This window comes from Drosophila biarmipes, chromosome 2L, assembly GCF_025231255.1.
Source record: "Drosophila biarmipes strain raj3 chromosome 2L, RU_DBia_V1.1, whole genome shotgun sequence".
Classification (NCBI taxonomy): Eukaryota; Metazoa; Arthropoda; class Insecta; order Diptera; family Drosophilidae; genus Drosophila; species Drosophila biarmipes.
The window spans coordinates 4,403,090-4,420,607 of NC_066612.1; the positions used below are offsets into that span (position 1 = coordinate 4,403,090).

General features: G+C 47.3%; 9 protein-coding genes across 11 annotated transcripts; 4 read left to right on the forward strand and 5 right to left on the reverse strand.

Annotated features, from left to right (window-relative positions):
- The first annotated feature begins 209 nt into the window (after positions 1–209).
- On the forward strand, positions 210–2,913 carry LOC108036105 (sorting nexin-32). 2 transcript variants are annotated; one of them, XM_017112077.3, is made up of 8 exons: positions 210–341; positions 505–894; positions 950–1,071; positions 1,133–1,577; positions 1,634–1,816; positions 2,074–2,091; positions 2,262–2,371; positions 2,427–2,913. In XM_017112077.3, exons 1-8 carry the CDS (start codon positions 336–338, stop codon positions 2,518–2,520), a joined length of 1,368 nt encoding a protein of 455 aa, XP_016967566.1. In that variant the 5' UTR covers positions 210–335; the 3' UTR covers positions 2,521–2,913. The 2 variants fall into 2 exon arrangements, with proteins under 2 accessions (XP_016967566.1, XP_016967567.1); XM_017112078.3 differs by lacking the exon at positions 2,074–2,091.
- A 135-nt stretch (positions 2,914–3,048) lies between these two features.
- LOC108036106 (uncharacterized) lies at positions 3,049–4,096 on the forward strand. The gene is made up of 2 exons (XM_017112080.3): positions 3,049–3,317; positions 3,372–4,096. Exons 1-2 carry the CDS (start codon positions 3,105–3,107, stop codon positions 4,020–4,022), a joined length of 864 nt encoding a protein of 287 aa, XP_016967569.1. The 5' UTR covers positions 3,049–3,104; the 3' UTR covers positions 4,023–4,096.
- Positions 4,097–4,169: 73 nt separating this feature from the next.
- Positions 4,170–5,254, reverse strand: LOC108036107 (uncharacterized). The gene is made up of 2 exons (XM_017112081.3): positions 4,801–5,254; positions 4,170–4,739 (listed from the first exon to the last, which is right to left on the reverse strand). Exons 1-2 carry the CDS (start codon positions 5,156–5,158, stop codon positions 4,303–4,305), a joined length of 795 nt encoding a protein of 264 aa, XP_016967570.1. The 5' UTR covers positions 5,159–5,254; the 3' UTR covers positions 4,170–4,302.
- A 522-nt stretch (positions 5,255–5,776) lies between these two features.
- LOC108036108 (cytidine deaminase) lies at positions 5,777–6,733 on the reverse strand. Its single transcript, XM_017112082.3, has 2 exons — positions 6,530–6,733; positions 5,777–6,349 (listed from the first exon to the last, which is right to left on the reverse strand). Exons 1-2 carry the CDS (start codon positions 6,597–6,599, stop codon positions 5,907–5,909), a joined length of 513 nt encoding a protein of 170 aa, XP_016967571.1. The 5' UTR covers positions 6,600–6,733; the 3' UTR covers positions 5,777–5,906.
- A 150-nt stretch (positions 6,734–6,883) lies between these two features.
- On the reverse strand, positions 6,884–8,059 carry LOC108036109 (cytidine deaminase). Its single transcript, XM_017112083.3, has 3 exons — positions 7,898–8,059; positions 7,644–7,836; positions 6,884–7,254 (listed from the first exon to the last, which is right to left on the reverse strand). Exons 1-3 carry the CDS (start codon positions 7,959–7,961, stop codon positions 7,035–7,037), a joined length of 477 nt encoding a protein of 158 aa, XP_016967572.1. The 5' UTR covers positions 7,962–8,059; the 3' UTR covers positions 6,884–7,034.
- Positions 8,060–8,289: 230 nt separating this feature from the next.
- LOC108036156 (transmembrane protein 222) lies at positions 8,290–9,285 on the forward strand. Of its 2 annotated transcripts, XM_017112149.3 has the most exons (2): positions 8,290–8,457; positions 8,534–9,285. In XM_017112149.3, the coding sequence occupies exon 2, from the start codon at positions 8,571–8,573 to the stop codon at positions 9,105–9,107; it is 537 nt and encodes a 178-aa protein (XP_016967638.1). In that variant the 5' UTR covers positions 8,290–8,457; positions 8,534–8,570; the 3' UTR covers positions 9,108–9,285. The 2 variants fall into 2 exon arrangements, with proteins under 2 accessions (XP_016967638.1, XP_050741166.1); XM_050885209.1 differs by having other exon boundaries at positions 8,290–9,285.
- Positions 9,286–9,355: 70 nt separating this feature from the next.
- On the reverse strand, positions 9,356–10,037 carry LOC108036158 (RNA polymerase II transcriptional coactivator). Its single transcript, XM_017112150.3, has 2 exons — positions 9,871–10,037; positions 9,356–9,805 (listed from the first exon to the last, which is right to left on the reverse strand). The coding sequence occupies exons 1-2, from the start codon at positions 9,931–9,933 to the stop codon at positions 9,527–9,529; spliced, it is 342 nt and encodes a 113-aa protein (XP_016967639.1). The 5' UTR covers positions 9,934–10,037; the 3' UTR covers positions 9,356–9,526.
- A 295-nt stretch (positions 10,038–10,332) lies between these two features.
- LOC108036087 (heterochromatin protein 1) lies at positions 10,333–13,011 on the forward strand. Its single transcript, XM_017112037.3, has 5 exons — positions 10,333–10,501; positions 10,615–10,744; positions 10,812–10,928; positions 11,000–11,120; positions 12,538–13,011. Exons 2-5 carry the CDS (start codon positions 10,634–10,636, stop codon positions 12,807–12,809), a joined length of 621 nt encoding a protein of 206 aa, XP_016967526.1. The 5' UTR covers positions 10,333–10,501; positions 10,615–10,633; the 3' UTR covers positions 12,810–13,011.
- LOC108036084 (tripartite motif-containing protein 45) lies at positions 12,904–17,121 on the reverse strand. The gene is made up of 5 exons (XM_017112033.3): positions 15,119–17,121; positions 14,801–15,049; positions 14,188–14,746; positions 13,983–14,131; positions 12,904–13,920 (listed from the first exon to the last, which is right to left on the reverse strand). Exons 1-5 carry the CDS (start codon positions 16,304–16,306, stop codon positions 13,303–13,305), a joined length of 2,763 nt encoding a protein of 920 aa, XP_016967522.1. The 5' UTR covers positions 16,307–17,121; the 3' UTR covers positions 12,904–13,302.
- Positions 17,122–17,518: the final 397 nt, after the last annotated feature.

Genomic DNA, 17,518 nt, shown 5'->3' on the forward strand with positions numbered 1-17,518 from the left:
AGCTAAACAAAAGTCTTTTAAGATCAAATAAAAACAGCGGTTTTAAATACCGTTATTTAAATTTTTTAAATTCGATTAATAAACTTTCAAAGGAAGATTTCTCACCGCGAGCTATCGACTATTCGATTTACTGCCTGTTGCCACCGATAGGCAATACGCAATAGGCGGTTCCAATCAGCACGTATGACCGTATTTACAAAAACAAAACTAATGTTTTTGTTTTTCTAGTGTTGGTAAACTTTCTCCAGTTTTCTGCAATTTGTTTGTGGACCGGAAAAATATAATTATTATATTATTGTTGTTAATTAATCAGTTGTTATAAACTCGGCCGCAAAATGATGGTGAGTACAGGGGGAGCGCATTGAATTGCTGGAATTATTTAAATAACGCATTTCTCGGTTTGCGTGGCATCTGAGATGACGCCTCGCCCGCACACAAAGAAAGCCTTATCGTAAAATGGGCGTAACTAGAGTGCACTTCGGTTAATGGTTCTTTTGCCCCTAGGACGGCACGGATGACTCAAACCTGCTGAGCAGCCCCTCCGCCAACAACGGCGCCACAATGGAAATCGTCTCGCCCACAAATCCGCTGGCCATTCCGCCAGCAACAGGCGGAGAACCTGCGCCCAGTGGAGCCACTAATGGCAGCGGATCGGCCACATCGCCGGACAGCTCCTCCTCCGCCCCGGCCACGCCCGCCGTTCTCGGCGAGAACGCCCTCCATGTGGAGATCTCCGATGCGTTGAGCGAAAAGGAGAAGGTCAAGTTCACAGTGCACACCCGCACCACGCTGCCGGGATTCGCGAAAAAGGATAATAATGTGGTACGCCAGCACGAGGAGTTCGTCTGGCTGCACGACCGCATCGAGGAAAACGACGACTACGCCGGCTACATTGTGAGTTGCTGGGTAAACTATTAACACACTGCTAATCTATGGAACTACCACCCAGATCCCGCCCTGTCCACCGCGTCCGGACTTCGATGCCTCGCGTGAAAAGCTGCAGCGCCTTGGCGAGGGCGAGGGCAACATGACCAAAGAGGAGTTCAAGAAGATGAAGTCAGAGCTGGAGGCGTAAGGGACAATAGATCTAAAAATTGACTTTTTTTTAATTCCGTTTATATTTACCTGGCAGCGAGTACCTGGCCACCTTCAAGAAGACGGTGGCCATGCACGAGGTGTTCCTGCGCCGCCTGGCCAGCCATCCCGTCTTTCGCGTCGACCAGCACCTGAAGGTGTTCCTCGAATACGACCAGGACCTGTGCGCCAAGCCGCGCAAAAAGATGGCCATCTTTGGCGGCTTTGTCAAGTCCCTGGGCAAGACCACAGACGAGATCCTGCTGAGCGCCACTGTGCGGGATGTGAATGACTTCTTCGAGAACGAGCTGCAGTTCCTCACCGAATACCACGGTCATTTGCGCGAAGCTGCCGTTCGAACGGAGAAGATGACTCAGCGCCACAAGGATGTGGGCGACTCGCATCAGAAGATTTCCAATGCGTTGACACAGCTCTCTACCACGGAGAAAGGCAACATGGAGACGTTTGTGGCCAAGACGGCAGAGATATTCGAAAGAATCAAGGTGGGTGTGAGGTTTAATTCCAGTGGTACTTAAATATTGAACCCAATACCAATCAGAATCTGGAGACCCGCGTGGCCAGCGATCAGGACCTCAAGCTGGGCGACACCTTGCGCTACTACCAGCGGGATAGTGACGCTGCCAAAGCCCTGCTAATCCGACGTCTGCGATGCTTGGCGGCCTACGAGACGGCCAATCGAAACCTGGAGAAGGCCCGTTCCAAAAACAAGGATGTTCATGCGGTAAGATTGGGTGATGGTCAACGTATTGTGCTTCCCGATCTATGTTTTTCAGATCGTACAAAGAGCAACTGTTTTTTCCTTTCAAAAGTTTTCTAGCGGGGCAATTAATTCTCACGCTTCCCTAATTACAAACTACAAATTATTTGCGTTCTTGTATTTTATTTCTACCGTCCACAACCCCACATTGCTCTGCTCTCTGCTCTGCCTGTCCCCTCCTCTTCACTCTTTGTGCGTGTTTTGTGGTTCTGTTACTGCAGCCTTTGGAGGTGCAAGAGGTATTTGGCATTTAACGTTTTAACCGTCGGTTTAGTAGATGTGTCGCCACCCCACGTAACTGCTGCATGCATTCCACTGTTGCTCCACCCATATTCACTCTAGCATGTCCTTGTTGTGGCCCATTGTGCCGGGATAAGGACGTTACTAATCTTTTATTGTTCTTGCGTAGGCTGAGACTGCCCAGGCGGAGGCGTGTGAAAAATTCGAATCAATGTCTGCCTGTGGAAAGGAGGAGTTGATCGGTTTCCGGAACCGCAGAGTAGCTGCTTTCAAGAAGAGGTAAGCTTCTGTACATCTTATGGGTTATAACAAAGCATTAATCCTTCCTTCCCAGCCTAGTGGAGCTCTCGGAGTTGGAGATCAAGCATGCCAAGACCCAGTACGAGTACTTGCGCCAGTCGCTGCTAGCGCTCAAAGAGATTGCCTGAGACGGGGAGCCGGGGGAGGCGGTGGAAGCAGCGGAAACGGAAGCGGCGCCGGAAGTAGACTTGGACGAGGGGTAGGAGGATGAGTCACCCGCACATTGTTTACACACCCCATTGAAACGCACGCCTCATTGACAACCAACACGCCCCCGGGAGACGAAGTAAATCAATTGTTTAATTGCTAAGCAAACAGTTTATTATTGCACAGGCCAGATCGAGTGCAACATTATTACCCTAGCCCACGTATTATATTTACGAATATCCATTTGTTTTGTGAACAGAGCGCTTTTATATTTGTCAAACAAGCATTCCTCTCTCTCTAAAGCATAAACTACAACTATATTGTAAACACTTGCATTTGAAGCAGAATATAAACGAGAAAAATATTGTACAGAAGGCGGGCTGTTTGTGAGCAGTCAGTATATAAGTATATTGCTTGGAATCGGTTTCGGTAGCCAGGCAACAGCAAGGTGTTCCAAAATTTAGCGTCCCAAGGAGAGCCCCTTTCCATACAGTCGCTGAAAATTGTGTTTCAGAGTATATTTCAGTTTTTCCTAGTTGATTTTTGATTTACAAATCCCCAAGCCATGGATGACTTTGGTGTCTTCGATTACAAGCGGCCTGCTGGGCCTAAGGATCCTGATTGGAGGACCTCTACATATCGCGGGCATCGTCACATCACGGATTTGAGGATGGGAAACAAGCTAAATGCCAAGTTTGCGGACAAAGGCATTTATGTGAAAGATCCGCTGCTGTCGGAGAAGCCCACTTCGGAATGCATGGCCAACTATGTGTGGCAGGTAAGAAAATAAACCTTAGCTTTCATGCCCGAGACTAAATCTTCTTCCTTCTAGTACGGCAATCCCAACACCCTGAGGAATCCATCGCTCAACATGAAAACCCAGTACATGAAGCCTTTCGAGGAGGGCTGTCTTCGCTTCATAAAGCGCAAGATGAAGCCCATCTCGAGTGTGAGTCACGACTCCTATGTGCTGAAGGAGCTGCCCGAGGAGCAGGAAATACTGCCTGTTACAATGCCCACTCCTGTGGCGGCCTCCAAGCTCATCATCGACCGCGCGGAGGCTTCCTACAGCAAGTACCTGGACCCCTCCGCCACAACCTATAATCTGTCGTATGTGCGCTTGACTCCCGAGGATTTGACTGGCGGAGTGGCGGCCCACGACAACATAACGTTCTGGAATTGGTCGGAGAAGATGCCGCCCACTAGGAAAGTGTCCCGTGAAGAGGATCCTATTATGTGCGACGAGGGCAACACGCAGACGTGTCCCAAGCGGCGGTGCGAGTTCCAAAACCTCACGAAAAGAGTACCCCACTCGGGAATGGTCACCGAGGTGCGGGCCAACTTCACGGATCCGCGGTTCCGAAAGGTTGACTTTGATCCGGATGTCAAGCCGATCCTGGTGCACGAGGAAGTCACCCCTTTTGCCACGAAAAGCGAGTACGGCATCTACGGGTCGGGAGAACCCGTCATCAAGTACGTTTAAAGGTTCTCTACATAAATCTGTTTGTATTTTATCTTCAACTAAATTGATGTTAAGCAAAAATAGTGCATATTGTACCTAACATTAAGTTTTCTATTAGGGGTTGATTACTTGCTCTCCATTCCATCATTATGTGTAAGCTTTGGCATATCAGATGACAGTGATCCACTTTATTGCATTTAATTAAAAATGTAAATTAAATCGTAGCCCAAATAATTATAGAAAGGTCCGACAGCGATACATATATGTCCTTTAAAATTAGCTTATAGTAAAGCCAAATGGTTTACTGAAATGAGGTGAAGCTGTAGGGCAGTAGGTGGTAAGCCGAGGTGACCAGCACCTCATCGGTATCTTGGATCGCCGGAATGCAGTCCTCCTGCTCCGGCGGCGGAGCCTTGGCAATGTAAATGGGAATGTCCTTGTGCACGAACTCCATAATGAACTGGCGGCAGACGCCGCAAGGCGTGGTGAAGCCATCCGGGTGATAGGCCACCACAGCTCCGGCCGTGTACCTTTTCTCGCCCTCGCTAATTCCCTTGGCCAGGGCGCATCGCTCTGCACAATTACCTGGGGTGAAGGCCACGTTCTCGATGTTGCAGCCCGTGTAGATTCTACCGCACTTGGCTCGGAAAGCTGCTCCCACTTTGAAGTTGCTGTAGGGGACATAGGCGCACCTGCGGGCGGAAAGAGCTGCCTCCAGCAGTTCCCGACCATCTTCACCTGGGGAAATAAGAAGTCTTTAAAATCAGAGGACATCAATCCAGTGAAGCCTCCCACTTACCAACAGCGCAGAAGGCCACCGTATACTCATCCAGCATCTGGGGATGTACCAGGTTCTCCGACTCGCTGGCTCGTCCCCTGTCCCCATTAAGCCGCGCCTCCCGGCGGGCCAGCTCACAAAGCAATCCCTCCAGCGTCATCATGTGCGAGGCCAGGACCTTCTGGAGCCTTTTCTGGCGCATCTCCTTGATCTTACCACCGGCGCACTTGGTCCCGGACTTCTCCTGACGACGAGCCAGCTCACACTGCAGCTTCTCCAGATCCTTCATCTTCTTCTCCAGCTCCTTTCGCTTCAGCTCATCCTGCAGATCGCTTAGATTCTTCATGTACCGCTGAAGGAGCTTTTTTTTCTGTGACATTTTTTCGACTTTAAATTTGTTTTAAAAGTTAACTATTTTTGTGAGCCAGAAACATATACTGAGTCTGTTGGCAGTTCGTAAAACCCTAATGTCACCTTATAGAAGCGAAGTGAATCTTTCTTCTTTCAATATTTTTTAAACCTCCTCGAATCTTTTATTTTTTATTAAGATTATTATTACCCAGAAATAACTGACAAGTGCTTTTTAATCTTAAGTATCACGAAGAAATACTGATCAATGAATGCATATACCTATTTATTGATAAAGAAATACACATGTATTTACATATATCATTACGATTGGTGAAATCCAATACTTTAGCCGAGGTTTTTCACTTTGTGTTTATCAGGAAAGGGCTTTTAAACAAATAGGGAGTTCCCCCAATAAAAAGTTTTTTTTTGCCCAAATCTACTGGAGATTACAACCCTCTTTACTTGCCTAATAAATAGTTTACGTTTGTTTTTTTAAAAAATAAGAGCTTTCTCCAGGACAACCTCTGGCTAAGATTTGAACATTCTCCAAAAAAATGTCTCGTTTCTAGCTTAGTTTAAAAATATTATAGAAAGTGTTTGTTCTAAGCTCCCAAAGTATTATCTACTTCCTCATAGACATTACCCCTTGTTAAGTAGTGTAATTTTCTTTATTTCAAGTGATTAGATTAAAATGATATAGATACGATCGACAAGGGGTTGAGGGGCAACCTTGAACTAGCTACCTTCTCTCTCTCCGGTTCGCCAGTGCAGTGGTCTTACTTTCGATAAGTGCGAAAACTGCTCGGCAACAGATTGAAGATGGAGGTGCACAAGACCGGATCCTCACTCTGCAGAGGCGCCTCCTTTGCCGTAATCCTCGCATCGATGGCCTGCGCCACGTAGATGGGTATGTCGTCGTTGGCAAACTCCCGGATGAACTGCCGGCAGACGCCACAGGGAGTGGTGAACACATCAGGTTCGTAGGCCAAAACAGCTCCTACGGAAAACTCGGTGACTCCCTCGCTGACGGCCTTCGTGAGGGCCGTTCGCTCCGCACAGGAGCACGGCGTAAAGGCGGCGTTCTCCACATTGCATCCGGCGAAGATTTGTCCCCCATCCTTGGCCCGGAAAGCAGCCCCCACTTTGAATCCACTGTACGGCACATAGGCTCGCTGACGCACTTCAAAAGCAGCTGTCAAAAGTTCTTGAATCTTGGGATCTGGAATTTAGAACAATTCACGTCACAATGACAATTAGAACATGATCTGAAAACAGATACCAAATATTATATCTTGGTGGTTCCAAATATTTACATATGCACAATAACATCTTTAAATAGAAAACTATGAAGTCTTGTTAAGAACGGTTTCTTATCCTCAATCTGGAGGAGGAACCTTACCCAGACTGCCGAAGGTGACCACCTCCTCCGCCTTTTCCGGCCGTGCAAAGTTTTTGGTCAGATGTGTCATTATTATTTAATACTTTTAATCAATGGAGGCACGCCTCTTTCCTTTAAAATTTGTTTTATTTTTAGCTAAGCGAGTGCGTGGCTCGTTGTTTCTCCTCTGAACGTCCGCTGGCAAATGGACGGTTTGTGGTGCTGGTGTCGCGCGAAGTTGGCTATGATGATAGCCCGCTCCGCCGTCTGGTGGTGACATAAAAATAAACACTTGGCCAACTCGGAGCGGGAGAGAGAACTATCCATCCGGCTGATAAGCAACGATCGTGGAGAGCAGTGAAAAACACAAACAGATGCGTCGTGTGCCGTGTATAAGCTATTCAATCAACATATAACGAGGGTGGGTTTACAGCATATAACAAACTGGGGGAGTCACATAAACTATATTGCACATGGATTGCAGCGGGCCTGCACCCTGTTCTTGTCCGGTTGGGCTCCGCTCTTCCTATTTCCCGTTCGAGAAGCTGAAGCCGTTGGGCAGCAGTTGGAGAACGCTGGTGCACAGCACCCTGAGCGGTAGATTGGTGGGCCTGGCGGCGTACAGAGGGATGTCCTTGCCGTTGACGAACTCCGAGAGGAACTGTCGGCAGACGCCGCAAGGCGTGGTGAAGCCATTGTCCTGCTGGGCCACCACCGCACAGGCCACAAAGTCGCGTTTGCCTTCGCTGAAATATAGGGGCGATTTTAGTTAACCATTTTAGGAGGATCAGTTCTTAAAGAAATCTCAAAACGTTGGTTAAGGAACTTGAAAGAAAATATGTAAACGAATTTAAAGTAAGCTTTAATGTTTTGATACACAATCTTCCCAGGGTAACTAGTGAGTAATCTGTTGTAATTATTTGCTTACATTTTAAATATGCATCAGCAAACAACTACTGATAAGAGTTCCAACTAATTGACCTCTGGGGTTATCATAATATGATGAAAGCAAATTGCAATCTAGTTTTTAAGATAGGAAGACCATCTTAGTCATAATGCAATTTAGGATACAGCAGACTGCCTATCCTCGAGATACATATAGACATGTGACACCCCCAGAAGTTGACCCACTGACCTGATGGCCTTGACGGCTGCAGTCCTCTCCGCACAAATGCAGGTGGCGTACGCCCCGTTCTCTATGTTGCAACCGGAATATATGGTGCCATCGCTGGTCCGCAGGGCAGCTCCCACGGCGAAGTTACTGTAGGGACAGTAGGCCTGCTTCCTGGCCTCGGTGGCTGCCAGGATGAGCTCCTGGATCGAAGGATCTTCGTTGGGGATATGCCATAAGGATTAGGTTGATGTATTATGATTCCCTGAACTTCGTACCCAAGCTCTCGAACTCCCGCACATTGGGCTCGTCTCTGGCTCCATTGATAAACACCTGTGTCATGGCCAACGATTGTTAATTAATATTTCGCAATGGAAAAGCAGCTCAACAAATAAACAGCTCCAATTCTCACTGCCACCACAAAAGCCCAGTGTGCAACAGCTGTTCGCAAAAGGTGAGTGGGTGATAGGGCTTCTTGGGGGTTAATTGCAATAAACTTTAAAAAAAATATTTTTGTTTTTCAATATTAAACAATTTTTAACTGTTTTTTTTTTAAATTTAACGATTGTTATTTATCTATTTTTTTAACTAATTTTGTATTACCTTGGGGCCTTTAGTTGTAACCCCTTTTTGAGGCGCCCCTGCATCCTCACAGTCCGAGCAGCGTTTCCCAACACTGTCACTCGACATGTAAATAAACAGCTAGATTGTGGGTGAATTGTGTTTGTGCCGTACACATACTGCCAGAAATCCGTGAATTGCGCCGCTTATCGTACAATTCCAGCGAAATCGGAAAACGTTAGCGACCGCTTTGGTGGGCACTGCGACCGGATAGACTGTGAGTGACTGTTCTTGTGGTTTCCCCGCACACAAACTTCCACCTGATTCAGTGTAATAATGTCGACGAACCCAAGACCTCAGCGACCAGCGTCGGAGGACGTGCAGATCTCGATGGGCGGCTCCGGCGGAGGATCCGGCGATGGCGTGCCGGACAGGCTGCCACCGATTAGCGAGAAGGACCAGCGCTTCCCCTACTGCATCGTGTGGACGCCCATTCCGGTGCTCACCTGGCTGCTGCCCATGATAGGGCACATGGGCATCTGCACCTCGACCGGGGTGATCCGTGACTTTGCCGGCCCCTACTTCGTCTCGGAGGACAACATGGCGTTTGGGCGACCCACTCGCTACCTGCGCTTGCACCCCAAGTACGTGGAGGGCGGCAGCTACGCCTGGGACGAGGCTGTGTCCAAGGCTTCCGTGCTCTATGGCACCCGCATGCACAACATCTTCTGCGACAACTGCCACTCGCATGTGGCCACTGCGCTCATCAACATGCGGTACAAGGACAGCACCGGCTGGAACATGGTCATCCTCAGCATGTGGCTCTTCGTCTGCGGGCGCTATGTCGGGATCGGTGGCTTCATTAAGTCCTGGCTGCCGTTTGCGATTTTCGTCACCGTCTGCGTACTGCTGGGCGTCTACTTCTAGTGACTAAGATTATGTTTAAGCGAACGTTAATGATTTGCAGTTTGATAACATTTGTCGTGTGTATAATACAAAAGGGCATTGAACAAACGGCACAGAAGCAATTAAGATAACTTGGCTTGCGCACTTTATCTATGTATTTATGTATGTCGTGCAATAAACAAAACCTTTTATTTATTTAGATATGCGCTTTTACTACACATATCATGTGACAGATAAGAAATAAACCTAATGGCCATTTAAATTTACGATTCATTGATTGAAGCCCTGTAAAGTAGGTCATTTATTAGCGGAATTCCCGATGGGAAGTCTAAAGATAACGTTTATTCACTGGGTTCGTCCCATTTAAATGCTTGTTAGCATGGATTTACAGTACAACTACATTCTTATGACCTAAAGTTTGGCATTTGGAGCAACTTATATTAGTTCTCAACGGCGCTGGTGACCTCTTCAGCCACTTCGAGGAGCTTCTTCCACTGCTTTATGGAGAGGGAGATGCCCTTTTTGCCGGGCAGCGTTTCGCCGTTCTTCTCGTAGAATTCCCGGATGTCCACCATCTTGCGGCCCCGGAACTCGTTGATTCGCACCTGGCGAAGTCCTTCGAGGGTCCAGGTGGTGGCGCCATCTCCGCCAGCATCTTTGGCCGCGGAACCCTTTGCAGCTGGAGCTTCCTTGGCCTTCTTGCTAGCAGGTTGGTTGCGCTGCAGATAAGACGGATGCTCGTTATAATTGAAGTCAGTTTCTAATGGTTTTCTAGCTGACTTACATCCTCTGGGCCACTGTCGCTCTCTGAAGAGGAGGCCTGTGCCTTCTTCTTTGTCTTGGGCATGTTTCCCCCTTATATTTCCCTGAGTTGACGAAAAAAATTACAAGCCGGCGAAAAATGCGTGAAAATTCGCGCTAGTTACACAGTGTTGTAAGGCGTCTGGAATTAGAGCTGGATAGATGTAGTTGAGCAATCGATAGATCGATATTTCACAGCTCCCAAGTATCGATATTCACAAACAATTAATTATTCGAAATTGTATATTTCCGTGTTACAAACTGTTTAAATAATTAAGAAGTTAAGCAAAATGGCAATTACACTCCATAATTAGATATTTCACGTTTTGAAACTGCTGAAATTTAATTGATATGAGTCAACAGTTAAACTGTTTTTGGAATACCCTTACTAAATTTCAAATACCCGTTCAGCTATCGATTTGTTTTCAACCAGTGCTGGAAAACCGCGCGCACTTTCGCACACTGGAGGGCCGGCGTCACTTTAGAACGCGCATTTTTTTTGCAGACTTATCATTTTGTAGAAAATTCTCCTAGCGTCAGCACCCTGACTGCTACCATAATATTAAGTCGCCAAAGTGTAAAAGTTTCCTTTTCTTAAATTCAACTCGCTAGTGGTAAGTGGCTATAAGTTCTGTTTTGTTATACAAAAAGAGACTAAAAGGGTTTCTTGCATGTGCTTGTGTGCGTGTGGCTGTGCCAATTTTTCGTTTTTTTTTTGCGTGCGAAGTTTTTAAATTACAAACAAAATGGGCAAGAAATCCGACAATCCCGAGAGCTCCGGAAAGGGTTCCGATGGCGAGGAGGAGGAGGAGTACGCCGTGGAAAAGATCATTGACCGGCGGGTGCGCAAGGGCAAGGTGAGTGATCCGTACTGGCTGGTCCCGCAGACTTTCTTGGTCCTACAACGACACTTTCCACCCGCAGGTGGAGTACTACCTCAAATGGAAGGGCTACGCCGAAACGGAGAACACTTGGGAGCCGGAGAGCAATCTCGACTGCCAGGATCTCATCCAGCAGTACGAGCTGAGCCGTAAGGACGAGGTAAGATGCGTCGCGCCGGGTACAGTTGTGCTCGCTCGGGCTACCATTACATCTCGGTTTTCGATCCGCAGGAGAAGGCAGCTGCCTCCAAGAAGGATCGTCCCAGCAGCAGTGCCAAGGCCAAGGAGACCACCGGACGCGTCAGCACATCGGCGTCCTCGGTGAACAAGCGAAAGTCGGAGGAGCCAACAGGTAGGCAACCCTGGCAGGAAATTCTCAAGTGGTCCACACTCAATCGAGTGTACCAATTCATATTTTCTCTACACTAACTCTTCGTTTTGCGCGCAAAGTTACAACTACAGTAAACAATGGCTAGCCATTGCCAGTGGTCTAGTTACAGTCGAACTTCCATTGCTAGAACGCGAAATAGCAGCCAAAGTAGCAAGAGCGATTTGTTCTTCCATAAGAAATACATGTGCCAGAAAGAGATGGCAACAGTCGCATTTTTCTAATATCACTTCAGAGTTCAGAGTACAGTACTAATTCCAAAATATTGGAAGGATACCACATCTTATGAATCGAATTTAGTTAGTTTAGTAACGACCAATTTGGATTTTTATTTATTTTATCGAAAATATTTTTTTTTATATGTATGTTATTGTTTACTTTTTAGGGAGAGAACACTGTTTTTTCTCTACATCTTTTTCTCTCACACATTTTCTATCTCTTTCTCAAAAAAGAGAATGGGCAACTTTTTGTGTTGCGATTTGTTGCGACATGTTTGGGCATAGTGATTGAACATTTTATTGAATTTTGTTTTTGTTAAAACGGTTTTTAGGGGATGAAGATGTGTAACGGTCAATCTCTTATCACTTCTTTTTTATTGGAATGCAAGGGATTTTTCTGTTATTCGAACACTAAAATATCCGTGGAATCTTTGCCTTCATAAAATTTGGAAAGGTGGGTGGGTATCTTTAGAGTTTTAACTTCGAAATATTAAATTATGTTTATATCCGAGCTTTTTCTGACCTTGTATCACCCCTTCACCCAAGTTAAGTTTGTCATGGTCGCATTAGCTTAGATTTTTGGGTAACTACAAAATATAAAAGGTTGGGATCAAGTAGGCAGACCCAATAATGTCTATGGGGCACAAGATAATGTTAATAGTTCACCCTTAAATCCAAGAAAACCTCCTAGTAATAGTTCGAATCATAAGTGTGGAAAGAGTCATTAAAATTGAATTTAGCGTCATAGCATAGACTGCCTATAATATGCCGTCACAAGATCAGCGTACAACAATGGTCGGTGCGTACACATTGAAAAGCTGTGCGTGCAATTGAAAGACAAGAAGACATTGGCCGCGTTCAGCACTGTTTGATCATGATAGATTACTGCTTCGAAATCAGTAAAATAGATACTTCAAAAACCATATACCATAAGTTTTTAAAATTTACGTTAAAAACAAACTTTTTTGCCACCACGACTGAAGCATTCTTGCATCATGATTAAAAGTCATGTACGTTTAGCAGAACTATCGTAAGAATTCCATTAATTATCCGGTATCATGCTGTTCTCCTTAACCCTGCAGTCGTGTTTTGTGCCGGCCAACGATTTACTCCGAGATTTAATGGTAACCTCTACCTAATGTTGAACTATAATTTTTCCTTAGCACCCGCTGGCAACAAATCAAAACGTACAACAGATGCGGATCAGGATAGCAGCATCCCGGTGACCGGCTCTACCGGATTCGATCGCGGCCTGGAGGCGGAGAAGATCCTGGGAGCCTCCGACAACAACGGTCGCCTGACATTCCTCATTCAGTTCAAAGGCGTGGACCAGGCCGAAATGGTGCCCTCGTCGGTGGCCAATTTGAAAATCCCCCAGATGGTGATCCACTTCTACGAGGAGCGCCTGTCCTGGTACTCGGATAATGAGGATTAAACATTACGACTTTCCTAGAATTATGTCTGGCCTCCTCGCAGGCGTTTTGAAAACCCCCTATCCTCCCCCACAACTCATGAAGCTTCGGACCACATTTGTATTACTGTCCGGCATCAATGTTTGTATTTATGATTAACACTTTCAACGAATAAACAAAAACCTATGTTCAGCTGGAGCCTATACAAGTAATTCCAACAACTAATATTCCTGCCTATTTGTTCCAAGGTCAGGGTCTGATGCGCATGTGCTGGCCATGTGTCAGGAAGAGGTCCTTTATGGTACTCTCATCATTTTCAAGGTCACCCATTACGTTGAGCTGGGTTTCCCGATCTAAACAACTTGGGTTTTTAAGAGTTTAACATATGTTTCCAATTTGGTTAGAATAGATTTCTGTGACACCCACGCACATCTGTACTTTGATTTAGGTTTCCAGAATAAGAAGTGTCGGAGAGTCGAGCGACGATAGCATCCTTTTTTACGATTAGTTCTCTCCCTAGTTATTCAAAAGTTTATTGGCCACATGGCATTCGGAGTTCTCCAGGACATTGCCGCAGCAGGACCAATGACGTCTCCCCGGATGTCCTGCATGACCATGACCGCAGCCACTATATCCTGGCATGCGACCCTCACACGAGCACATTACATTCCGGTTGCCTTTTCCCGAACAGAAGGAGCAGCAGTGGTAAATGCCCGAATGCGGACGAACCTGACGCGCCTGGAAGGTGAAAGGACCTCCCTTGATGGGACGCTCGTTGATCGTGATCGTCAGGATCAGGGCGCCCTGGGCATCCGGCGTGAAGGAGATGTTGTAGGTGCCATCCCGATTGTCCGATACCTCGACGGGCAGGAACTTGGAGCTCGAGTCCTTGTACTTGAGCATGCAGTTGATCTCCAGGCCTCCGTGGCAGAGGGAAACCCCATCGGCATCTCTGGAGTGCAACAGAAGGTCGGCCTTCTTGTGAAGTCGCAGCTGGGAAAACCCTTCCCACTCCAAGGTGCACAGACTCGGCTCCACCACCTGCATGGTGATGATGCCATATAGAGGGATGTCGCGCTGGTCCTTCGTCGACGGAGCCCGAATTTTCGGCAGAAAGTGCAGTGAGTCGGAGATCTGGATAAAAGTTAAGTCTTTATATGGTAACATGTTATTAAATGAACGGATGATTAACCCACTTTTGGATCCACTGGCGGCTTGAACTGTTGACAGTACTCCAAGCGCCTGAGAAGAATGGCCACATAACTCAGAATCTCCACATCGGCGCCAATCTCGCACAACTCTTGGCTGAATCGTACTGCATCCAGGGCCTGCTGCGTGCGTTTCTCTAGAAGATTACCTCAGTTTCGTATAGTTTTACCAAGATTATTTTAAAAAACCTACCCAAATCCAGTTGCTGCTTGAGTACCACCTCTACCTTGGACTCCCTGGCCCTGCTGATCTGTTGGAGCAGTGTTCTACGGTGTACTTCCAATGCCTCAATGTAGTTTTGCATGTACCGCTCCACTTGACTCTGGATGTCATCGCATCTGTTGTTGATTCCACGGGCGATCTCATTCAACCTCTCGATGGAGTGCTCTGCATACTGACAAAGCGGACGAGTTTGATCTGTGGCTTCCTTAAGCAGTTTTCCTTGGTGTCCTATTGCCCGGGATATGGTCTCATGGCGATGTCCTTTGTGGAGCAGCACCAGACAGTCGGTGCAGGCCAGCTGTCGGCATTGGGTACAGAACGCCTTCAGTTCGAAGTTGGTGTGGATTCCACATCGGAGCACCAGTTTGCTGCTGTCTCCCAATCCCAGTTGCTGCTGCTTCTGCTTCCTGGCGCGTCTCAGTTCCAGGATGCTTCTCATCCGGTGATTGGAGGTGCTTCGCTGCCTTTCGTGTGCCTCCTTGCACAAGGTACAGAGATTCAAGGTGCAGCTGATGCAGTGATAGGTGGCCTGGAAGGAGGATAAGACAGTGAACTAACTCCTCAATGACGAAATTAACCTTACACTGATCTCCTCGGTGCACAGGGAACACCACACTTTGGAGATTACATCCTCCCCAGCCTGTAGACGCAGGGCCTCGATGCGTCTTACTAGCAAATAGTTCTGGGGCAGCTGACGCACTCCACCCAAGGGGAGATCCGTGGGATAGTTGCAGCTATGACAACGGATGCATCGGATCGGTGCTTCGCTCACAAAGCTTCCGGTGAAGCGGGTTCCAAAGGAACTAGTCGAACGCTTGCCTTCACTCTTGGACTATTAAGGAAAATGGGGTTTAAGGAGATTCTGCATGACACATCATAATAATGTGTCTTTCCATCTTACCCTGATCACCAGGCGATCCATGGACTTCTTCCTTCTGAGGCTAAAACTGGCTCCTCGCTGCCTGGCGGGTGAAACAGTAGCCGTGAGCTCCGCGCTCGAGCCACCCATCTCCGATCTCAGGCTGTAGCTGGAGGGATCCTCGCTGCGGGCTGCATCCTGATCCCACAGGGACTCGTCCTTGAAGTTCTCGCTGACCAGGCACTGCAAACAGAAGGAGTGCAGGCAGTACAGGGTCCTGGGATCCGTGTAAACATCCAGGCAGATGCCGCACTTGAGGTCATCCGAGAAGGTTACGGTGTTCTCGGGCGGAGTACTGGGTCTCAGGGTGATGCTGGGCGAGGGGGACACTGCGGGCGAGACCGCCGGCGAACGTGAGGGACTCCTGGCCAGTGGTGATGGGGCATCGAAGATCTCTGGCCTTGGAGAGGCTGCCAGCAGGAGTTGTGGTAGCATCTGCTGCTTGGGTTCAGTGGTGACTGGTGTCGGCGGAGATATCCTCAGCTCGGGGGAAGTCTTCAGGCTGAGCAGCCTCTTCGGCAGCAGCTGCTCCTTGGCTTTGATGGGCTGGGCCACCGTGGCGTTGCTGGCCTGACTGCTGCTGCTACTCTGAACGGAGACGGAGGAGGCGCCACTGAGTATGTTGTCCAGCATGGATTCGGGGGAGGTGGAACTACCACCGGCGGCCAAGCTGCTGGTGGGCTCACTGCCACTGCCACTGTCCCTTTCCTGCAGTCCAAGATCCTCGGTGGGCAGCCCAGCAGTCCCTGCTTGGGCGCCATTCGACAAGCCCAAAGTCCTTGATCGCCTAATGGAGTTGTTTGGCGCAAAAACAGGTATTTTGGGCACCGAAGGAGGATGTGCTCCCGAATCGGCTTCCACTTTGGGCGCAATGGTGAATGTAAACAGCTGTGGGGCCGACTTCCGACGCACTGCATCCGGCAGGGGCGCAGTCTGAAGACTACTCTGCGGCGTCTGCTCGTTCCTGCGCAGTGAGATCTTGGCAGAGCTAAGCTTTAGCTTTAGCTTTCCCTGGCCTCCGCTGGGGGGCACAACTGGGGGAGGTGGAGCTGTTGGAACCACCACCTCCAAGTCCCCCTGGATGCGTTCGTAGTCGATTAGCTGATGGCTCTTGCTGCCTACGCTCGCCTTCCGCTTAAAAAGGAACTTGGAGTGGTTCGTCCTGCTCATGTTTCCAGGTTATGCAATCCTGCAGCTTGGCCCATGGATTCCTGGCAATCTGGAGCACCAACGAGTGCTCCCGTTGCAATGGGGACTGTGACTGCGACGGGGTCTCGCACTTGGTAGCTGCCTAATCCAATTACATTCCGCATTGGAAGCTCTGAGAATGGAGAGGTGGCAAAGTCTGACACTGACAATTGTGCAATTATATGTTGTGGTTGCTCATTCTAAATAGTTCTCCCACGAAGACCTGTCACTCGCTATTGATTGACCATTCCGATTTAGTGGTTAAGAGACCAAGAGCCTCTCTGGTTTCTTGGAGGAAGGTGTGGGAAATAAAATCATACCTAAGTGATCCCGTCATTTCTTATCCTGGATAATTCATAAGAACACAAGAAGAAATGAGAACCCCATCGTCACTGAGTCCACCGAAATGAAAACTCTCCATTTGGATCTGATATAGCCTGTGATGCATAGGCAAGTAAAACACTTGTTTCTACACTATTATAAAAAAAGATTATTAAAATGTATAATAATTGTAAATTGTTTGTTACATGGAAAGAAATGCTCATTAATTACTATGTGATCTTTTTAGGCTTTATATATGCTAGTACACTATTACTATAAAAAACTTTTATAATTAATTATAGGATAAATAATATTTATAAAAAAAATAACAAAACTAAATACAAATAAATACATATCTGTTTTATATCACAGAGATTATTTCTCATGTTTAGCTCCATTGTTTCGGTCTTCGAAACTTAAGTTCTCATGCAATTCAGAAGTCCCACGACCAAATAATATACCATTTCTCTATGATATAACATTAGTTTAATTTTAAATGGTTATACAAATTTTCCTTTTTTCTCTGTTGAATGCATCTCCCGCCGTACAAGTTCCGTTAATAGCTCCATTAGCTGATCAAATGGCCAAGTAACCACTCGCATTGACATAATACAGTGAAGATTACAAAAGCCACGGGAAGCTCTCTCTCTCCCACCTCGCACTCTCGCCAAAATCCCTCTCCGCCCACAAATCTCACAGTTACACGGTGCCGCCCGCTCTCCGACGCAAAATAAATGGGTGGGAGAGGGAGCTTTCGAAACGCAGTTTTCGTGTGGTATAGGGTTAGGTGGTATCCATTAAAATGGAACTAAAAGATAATTCCTGGCATATGTACTTTTAAAATAAACCAAAGTATAGCAAATGGTTTTAATA

Excerpts from the sequence above, each read along its gene's own strand:
- LOC108036105 (XM_017112077.3), top strand. Across the intron at positions 895-949 it reads ACGACTACGCCGGCTACATT|ATCCCGCCCTGTCCACCGCG; the intron begins GTGAGTTGCTGG and ends ACTACCACCCAG. Across the intron at positions 1,578-1,633 it reads AGATATTCGAAAGAATCAAG|AATCTGGAGACCCGCGTGGC; the intron begins GTGGGTGTGAGG and ends AATACCAATCAG.
- LOC108036106 (XM_017112080.3), top strand. The coding sequence starts at position 3,105 with ATGGATGACTTTGGTGTCTTCGATTACAAGCGGCCTGCTGGGCCTAAG. Across the intron at positions 3,318-3,371 it reads TGGCCAACTATGTGTGGCAG|TACGGCAATCCCAACACCCT; the intron begins GTAAGAAAATAA and ends TCTTCCTTCTAG.
- LOC108036107 (XM_017112081.3), bottom strand. The coding sequence starts at position 5,158 with ATGTCACAGAAAAAAAAGCTCCTTCAGCGGTACATGAAGAATCTAAGC. Across the intron at positions 4,740-4,800 it reads GGTGGCCTTCTGCGCTGTTG|GTGAAGATGGTCGGGAACTG; the intron begins GTAAGTGGGAGG and ends TTATTTCCCCAG.
- LOC108036108 (XM_017112082.3), bottom strand. The coding sequence starts at position 6,599 with ATGACACATCTGACCAAAAACTTTGCACGGCCGGAAAAGGCGGAGGAG. Across the intron at positions 6,350-6,529 it reads GGTCACCTTCGGCAGTCTGG|ATCCCAAGATTCAAGAACTT; the intron begins GTAAGGTTCCTC and ends TCTAAATTCCAG.
- LOC108036109 (XM_017112083.3), bottom strand. The coding sequence starts at position 7,961 with ATGACACAGGTGTTTATCAATGGAGCCAGAGACGAGCCCAATGTGCGG. Across the intron at positions 7,837-7,897 it reads GCGGGAGTTCGAGAGCTTGG|ATCCTTCGATCCAGGAGCTC; the intron begins GTACGAAGTTCA and ends TCCCCAACGAAG. Across the intron at positions 7,255-7,643 it reads GCAGCCGTCAAGGCCATCAG|CGAAGGCAAACGCGACTTTG; the intron begins GTCAGTGGGTCA and ends CCTATATTTCAG.
- LOC108036156 (XM_050885209.1), top strand. The coding sequence starts at position 8,517 with ATGTCGACGAACCCAAGACCTCAGCGACCAGCGTCGGAGGACGTGCAG.
- LOC108036158 (XM_017112150.3), bottom strand. The coding sequence starts at position 9,933 with ATGCCCAAGACAAAGAAGAAGGCACAGGCCTCCTCTTCAGAGAGCGAC. Across the intron at positions 9,806-9,870 it reads GCGACAGTGGCCCAGAGGAT|CGCAACCAACCTGCTAGCAA; the intron begins GTAAGTCAGCTA and ends TCTTATCTGCAG.
- LOC108036087 (XM_017112037.3), top strand. The coding sequence starts at position 10,634 with ATGGGCAAGAAATCCGACAATCCCGAGAGCTCCGGAAAGGGTTCCGAT. Across the intron at positions 10,745-10,811 it reads GGCGGGTGCGCAAGGGCAAG|GTGGAGTACTACCTCAAATG; the intron begins GTGAGTGATCCG and ends TTCCACCCGCAG. Across the intron at positions 10,929-10,999 it reads AGCTGAGCCGTAAGGACGAG|GAGAAGGCAGCTGCCTCCAA; the intron begins GTAAGATGCGTC and ends TTCGATCCGCAG.
- LOC108036084 (XM_017112033.3), bottom strand. The coding sequence starts at position 16,306 with ATGAGCAGGACGAACCACTCCAAGTTCCTTTTTAAGCGGAAGGCGAGC. Across the intron at positions 14,132-14,187 it reads CAAGCAGCAACTGGATTTGG|AGAAACGCACGCAGCAGGCC; the intron begins GTAGGTTTTTTA and ends GTAATCTTCTAG. Across the intron at positions 13,921-13,982 it reads AGCCGCCAGTGGATCCAAAA|ATCTCCGACTCACTGCACTT; the intron begins GTGGGTTAATCA and ends ACTTTTATCCAG.